Genomic DNA, 7733 nt, shown 5'->3' on the forward strand with positions numbered 1-7733 from the left:
TGTGTCATAGTATAATGCAATAATTTTCAAAAACCATGTTAAGACCATTTGCTTGATCCAAATTTCAAAATATGCATTCTTTTCATTCTAATAAACAATCACTAAAAAAGACAAATTTGAAAACTCAACCTCGAAAGCATTTTTTACCATAGGCTGTCCATTTTAATAAGATGTTTAAATCTAGGCCTTAGAAGGATTATTTTAAAAAAAAATTAGATGACTTTATTATCATTAGTTGAACAATGTTAGAGACGAAAAAAATGATTTTGAGTTTGTAAAGGGTAAGATATTAAAATTCACGAAATGAATGGTCTAGATTCGTTGTTGGAACCATATCTAGGGTTCAAATTGAAATTTTGGGTCATACAAATACAACAAACATGATTTTTTAAAAGTGGGATTGCATTATACTATGATATAACCGTTGCATTAGATCATTCTCTAATAAATTTTCTCTTATACATTCTCAAATAAATAACCAATAAAGGTATTTATTATAGGAGGAGATAGATTTTGAATTACATTAAAAGCAAGTTGCTCCCACATACATTGTAGGGCCTTCCTCAACACATAGTCTACACTAAACTCTCTCTCCATAGGTCATACTCTTTTTCTATAGGTCATACTCTTTTTCTATTATACATTCTCAAATAAATAACCAATAAAGGAATCTATTATAGGAGGAGATAGAGTTTGAATTACATTAAGAAGCAGGTTGCTACCACTTTGTATGGCCCTCCTCAACACATAGTCTACCCTAAACTCTCGATCTCCATATACTCTCTTTGAATGCCATATATCTCTATCTTAAATTTACATATTATATATATATATATATATATTATATTATATTATGTTAAGCATTTAAAACTCTAGCCTTGGATTTTTATGTAACAATAGATTTACTAAAAATAGCCTCTCTGTTGAATGGTCTCAGTTGTACGTACATACGATCTTAGAAAATAAAAAATGGGTGTAAAAATTATCTCCCAAATTTCGTCATGCCATATAAGTCCCCATAATTAAAAAAAAAAAAAAAAAAAAAAAATGTGTGCTCCCAAATTTCACCAGAAGTCCCCATAATTAAAAGATGCCCCATTGTAATGGGGCAATTGTGGTGGAGCAGTAGGTATCGGCATTTGTGTCGGTGCGGCATTCTCTTGGTAGTGGGGCAAGGGCGCGGCATTCTCTTGGTAGTGGGGCAAGGGCAAGGGCATGGGCATGGGCATGGGCATGGGGAAGGGGAAGGTTAGAGTAGAGTGGGGCAGTGGGGGCAATTGTGGTGTGTTCAGTTGGGATGACTGCCTGGCATTCTCTTGGTAGTGGGGCAACGGCAAGGGCAACGGCAACATTAGAGTAGAGTGGGGCAGTGGGGGCAATTGTGGTGTGTTAACTTGGGATGACTGCATCCATCCGGCGGTCTGTTCGTAGTGAGGGCACATTCGATTAGAGTGTCCCCCCGGCATTTGCATCCATCCGGGGGTCACCTCGTACTGGGGGCACATTAGAGTTGAGTGGGGCAGTGGGGCTAATTGTATCGTGTTCATTTGGGATGATTGCCCCACGGGCATTATAGTAGACTGGGGCAATTGTACTTGTGGTGATTGCCACTCGATGCCCGTGGCCGAGGCCGAGGCCGAGGCCGAGGCCGAGGAGGGTGGCAGCATTTGCATCCGTCCAGCTTCCTCTTCCAACCTTGGCAACATTGTCGCAGAGGGGGGCAACTTTGGTCGCTCCACTTCATCAGGGCACTGGCCCGCTGCGCAAGGGTCTGCCATAGATTGCTCGAGCTCATTGATATCACTCTCTGTTAACTCCATGTCGTGGATGCTAGACCTACTCTTGACCTTTTCTTTCCTATTTTGGCGATCATAGTACTTTTGAGCATGGCTTGCCACTTGGCTCGGTGTCCGGGTCTTTACACAATGCCTACTTATGCTCCTCCAGTCCCCTCCTGGGTACTTTTTTAGTCCCAACAAAAAAAACCTGTTACAATTTAACAAAGAAAAGGGATAAATTAGAGCACATCATTCTTCAACCCCTCAAACCCTGTAAATAATGCATGTTCCTAATTTTTATGAAAAATAAAACAATGTCACAATTTATCAACGAAAATGGAAAAATTAGAGTTCATCAACCCCTCTAATTGATGCATGTTCCGAATTTTCATGAAAAAACAAAACCCTCGATATAGTTAAGAAACTATGAAGGTTTTTCAATGCCGGAAATCTTTTAATTCTAAAGTGGCAACCCCGTCTTATTTAAACATTCTCTCCCTCAACGTGGTAACCCATGAGGCCATTAGTAAAGTCTCTCTCTTTTCTCTCATCTTTACCTTATTCGAATCCATGTTTCTCTCAGTAAGCTGCTCTCTATATATAGGTGGGAACTATCTATGTTAAGTGTAGTACGGATTCGCTGTAGGCTTTCTCAAAATACAACTCATCACCGAGGTATGCCCTTGTTTCTGTGTGCCTTTCACGGCCTCTAAACATTTTGCTGGATGTGGAAAGGAAACCTTTCATAGTTCTGTTTGTTCATTAAAGTGCAACAGGCAGCTGTCTTTCATAGTCTATAGCAATGAGCTTACAAAATATGGGACCTTTGTTTGATAAGCTGATCTACTATGATGATTAGGATTGCCAATGCTTTCAAAACTTTTGTCACTGAGCTCTTGTGCATACTGATTCCATAAGATCTACTGTAAACGGGCGGCCCTTTAGTGCCCCAACCAACATACACCAAAAGCATCAATTTCGTGAGTGATTAAATGTAAGTGACATCATCTTCCTGAAAAAATAGCCTGTTTTTAATAAATAGTGATATTTCCGTCCAAGATCTTTATTTTATAAGTTTTGTGTGTAAGTGACGTCATTGTCTTGAAAAATAATCCATTTTTTTTATAGTAAAATTGTGATATTTTATCTATTGTTAGGTATTTTAAACGTTGTAACTTCTTAGAAATAAATTTAATTTTCTTGTCTATTGTTCAGAATTTTAAATACTGTAAATTATTAGAAATAAATGTGATATTTCCGCTTTTAGTAAAATTATGAGATTTCCTTCTACTGTTTTTGAATATTTAGACATTGTAAAATTCATATGCAAATGTCTGCCTCATTATTTGAAAAACTGATATTTTTGTACTTGATTGAAGTATTGCCTATGAAATGATTGTTTACAAATTGGAAATTCCATAAATTGTGATAATTCCGTATTTAATTTTAGATTTTCATAAAAGTTCGTCTATTGATACTAGACTGTTATCATGTTAAATTTCGAGAATGTCCTTCAAAACTGTTAGCTTTTAGAAATTATTGCACAAAATATTTAAATGGCAACTTAGAGATATTTCAATGGAAGTGATTGTTATTAATTGCTTCCAGTGAATTCATCACCAAACTATGGTAAATATTTTTCACGATAATTGCAGTCTCATAGTTAAATGCACATCAGGACCAGCTTGTGAAGAAGATGCAGTCATGTTATAACTAAAATATCTTTTGTAAGTTTTGTTTAACTTCACCATTGTAAATTTTTGTTCTATCAACAGATGTATACCTAGCCTTCATGTTTAATACCAATTGTGAGCAAACTTTTTACAAATTTTAATTAATAGAAAAAAAAATTTGTTTTGTTACAATATATATTAATAGGAATTTGAATTTTTCCTAATATACGAATAGTCTGTCGCACTTCGGGAATGTTAGAAATCTTGGAGCGTGACATCTAGAAATTTATTTTTATCTCTAATTATAAAATTTAAAGCTTTAATAGTAGTATAGATCGAGTAGATCTATTAACATTTGAAAATTGATGGTCCAAAAATGTATTACAAGATGTAATATTTCCAAGATTTGAAATCCATTTTTTACCATGTCCATGAATATCGATATTGAGATGATTGATTTGAAGACTTTTCGATATCGAAACAATCTAGTAAATTTTTGAGGTGCGTCTTAATTTGATTGTTTAGAGCCTCACCCTCCATAATACCAAGCTAGAGAGCTCGGCCATCTGGTTGGTTATACAAGTTTACAATAAAAATCGAGCGCTTTCTTTGTATAAATTCTAAAATTTGATTTCACAAAATATCAACTCTTCATAGCCCTGTTCATTCACATATTAGAGTTTGCAGTTAGAATTTAACTCCACTCAGCGTTTTACTTTTTTATTCTGTTTCTCCTCGTTCTCTCTCACTTTCTCTCTCTCTACTCTCCCTTAATTAATATTTTTATAAATATAATTATATATTTTTTAGTTATAACATTTAAATAATATATATATATATTTAATTTAATAGTTAAATATTTATTTTTTATTTTTTGATTGGGTTTGGCCGGATTTGACTCGACTAACTCATGCCACCCTGTGCGGCCAACCAGGTCAGCCTTGAAGGAAAAATTATAGATACCCCCAAATGAATTTTGTAGACGTCATACATATAATACTTTTAGTGCACTAGAGACCCTAACAATATTTTTTCTTCTATTTACCGTAGTAAAAAACAAATTAAAACTATAACACCTTTCCTCCCTCTCTTTCTCTCTCTACACTACTGGAATTTTTAAGACCGAAAAATCTCTCTGTATCCTCCTCCTTGAGCTTGACAGAAAGAGGCAATAGCCTCATCTGGTAATGGCTTCTCCATTTCTCCAACCTCCTCCAACAGGGGAGCCAAAAGCTTCATTATCCTCACTAGATTGAAGCATTTCGCTCTTTGGGTCCTCTTATAATCACCTAAGATCCAATGCATTCAATAATTCCCACTAAAATCTGCACGATATCTCTCTCATCACCATCTAATCTCTTGGTTACCTAGCCAGAATCCACCATTAAAGGACATGCTGGGTATTTAGGTTCCCCCACTATGATTTTCACCTCCATTTTTTAGAATTAGATCCTCTTTGAAAATGGGCTTTTAGGGATCAAACCAGGTTGATGGCATGGGCCATTTTTTAGACAGAGAAACTCCCAAAAACCCAAAGACCCAGTTTGATGGTGTGGCCATTTTCTAAGAGCTCCAATTTCTTCCTCTTCAAGTCCCCCTCTCTCTAGTTCTAAGAGTTCCAAATCCCATTTTCTCTACTAAGGGCTCCAAATACCATTTTAGTATACATTGGATTCAAATCTAGATCTGGATCCGAATTACTATATATACTATTTAAAAAAATTATTTATATAAAATAAAAATATCCCATTTAAAAAAATCTGGTTGGATTTAGATATGGATTTGAGTTGGATCCATATCGAATCCACCTGCACCTTGATCCGATCCAAATTTTAATTCAGACCTGACTTTTCGGTCCGAATCTCAATTTCATATCTAAATTTGGGGTCCATACCTAAATCCAAATAAGGTCCGAATTCCAGATTTGGGATCCGAATCGGGACAATTCTCACCCCTACTTCTAAGAGCTCCTAATCCCATAAGGTTTTTTTCTATTCCAAAACCTTCAAATCCCATAAGGTTTCTCTCTATTCCAAGAACTCCAAATCCCTTTTCACCTTCTCAATTTTTATCGGCTCCGTTAGGTTGTTTTTTTTTAGTACTTTATCGTATTCTTCTCAACACAAATATTTTCACATCTAACCACATGAAAAAATTTAAAATGTCTCCGCAATAACCATATTCCTCTCAACACAAATATTTCCACATCTAACTGCACGAAAGAATTCAAAATATCTCCACGCCAACCAAATATGGACCCATACAAAATATGCACCGATACATGGTGAAAGAGAGGCTCCCAATTTACGTATCTACAACTCCTCTCACTTGAAAAGTTCATTGAATTATCTTCCCTATTCTTTGTAGAAAAACCTCTCTCTCATACACTAATACTACTGTTCATATTTATTTTATGGAAAGGCTTTCTATGTTCCCCTACAATATAGAAATTTTATGTTCTCACTTATCCAACAGTCCGATTTTTAATGGAGGGTTAAGATTATCCCAATTACAATGTCACGTCAATTTTTTTTCTATAAACTGTTTTGACACCAAATTTTGGACATCCATTCTTATATTAAACTTGCACTAACGAAAAATATATATAAAAAAAAATTTATAAAATAAAATGACCAAAATACCGTATTTTGGTTATTATTTTTATCGAAAAGTTAGTGTTAAGATTTTTTATAGGTGCGTCCCAATGAGAAGATGGCATGTACAAAATTTCATATTAAAAAAAATTATATTAAAAAAACTAAAAATAAAATACTTTGAGATGTCGGATTTAAGATCAAACGATGAATGACTCTCTTCATAAAAAAGGGAGAGCTGGATGGTAGGGGGAACATGGAAGAACTTGGGGGAACATAAAAAGCTTTCTTTATTTTATTATAAAAAATTTTTCTCCCTAGATTAACAAAACTCTATTTCTACCGCTTTATCGATCATCTATTCTCTTACAATTATACTGTTTATATTTCTTTAATAAAAATATTTACCCGATTTCTGCACAAACATCAAGAGAGAGAAGGTCCTAACATGTGCTCAGAGAGAGAGAGAGAGCTTACATGTGCTCGTGTGCTGTCCATGGTGTACCTTTCTTCCTCTCAATCTTGGGCTTGGGCACGATCGGCTTCGGACCATTTTTAATACCACGCTTACGACCGCGAACTTTCTTTTCCGGCAGATTTGCATCGTCCTTGTATGCCGGGAGCTCGACCATGCCGGCATTGATGGCTTGCAAATCTTCACACAGTGCACGAAAGTGATCACAAACCTCCGATTGATTTTTTCCCTCAATTGTTTCAGCTATCTTTTTTGTCCATCTATCAGGTAAATCGTCAGGAAACATGGCCATAGCTTCCTCAAATTCCTCAGGAAACGTGGCTATAACTCCCTCAAAAGCCTTATTCTCTTCAAAATTCCATTTACTTGAATCCATCTGCACAAAATTCTACAATTAACAACTAATGGTTGCAAGAACCACGGTAATATTGAGAAGATACACCGAGATTAAGGTACCAAACCCTCAAAAGATAGCAGATAAATTCTAGCATTAACGACTTCTTAGTTGTAAGAACCACGATAATGATGATGTATTGAGAATATACACCAGAGATTAGGATACCAAAACCTAAAACAATGGCAGATAAATTCTACCATTAACTAATCAAAAAAAAATTCTCTCTTCCCTAAATCAAGAGAGGGAAAACGTACCTTGAGAAGGTAAAAGGCATAGAGATGTTGGGAAGCAGGAGGTTGGAAAGAGTTATTTGAGAGGTTAGGTACAGTTCTTGTATATGTTTTGGGTAGAGAGAGATGCAGGGAAGCAGGAGGTTGGAAAGAGTTATTTGATAGGTTAGGTACAGTTCTTATATATGTTTTGGGTAGAGAGAGAGAGAGAGGGGAATCCTTTTCGATGTGGGATTAAGTTTAGTTGAAGACTCCTGAACTAAATAGCGTGTCCAGCTGTTACGAATTTTATCTTGGGAAATTTTAAATTTCTTACTTTCTTAAGAAAATTTAAATGCTTTATCTCTTCCTATTTTAATTATGAAAAATTTTTATATAAGGTTGCAAATTTAAAATGTAGAATTACATATGCACCTTGAAAATCCATTTGAAAACGTTCTTTTAATGTTGAAAAACCCTCTAATTGATCATCTCAACATCGAAATGTATGAATATATATAAATAAATAAATAAAGATTTTGAGTCATAGAAATAGTGCATATTGCAATACATTATCTAGACAGTTCATTTTCAAGATTTTCATATT

At 35.1% G+C, this 7733-nt stretch overlaps 1 protein-coding gene across 1 annotated transcript; it reads right to left on the bottom strand.

The window, feature by feature from the left end:
* Nucleotides 1-901: 901 nt before the first annotated feature.
* Nucleotides 902-7296, bottom strand: LOC148782670 (uncharacterized). Its single transcript, XM_088862726.1, has 3 exons — nt 7172-7296; nt 6523-6896; nt 902-1986 (listed from the first exon to the last, which is right to left on the bottom strand). The coding sequence occupies exons 2-3, from the start codon at nt 6894-6896 to the stop codon at nt 1065-1067; spliced, it is 1296 nt and encodes a 431-aa protein (XP_088718852.1). The 5' UTR covers nt 7172-7296; the 3' UTR covers nt 902-1064.
* Nucleotides 7297-7733: the final 437 nt, after the last annotated feature.

Source organism: Amborella trichopoda, chromosome 3 (assembly GCF_054954075.1).
Source record: "Amborella trichopoda isolate Santa Cruz 75 chromosome 3, AtrichopodaSantaCruz75HAP2 v2.0, whole genome shotgun sequence".
NCBI classification, from domain to species: domain Eukaryota; kingdom Viridiplantae; phylum Streptophyta; class Magnoliopsida; order Amborellales; family Amborellaceae; genus Amborella; species Amborella trichopoda.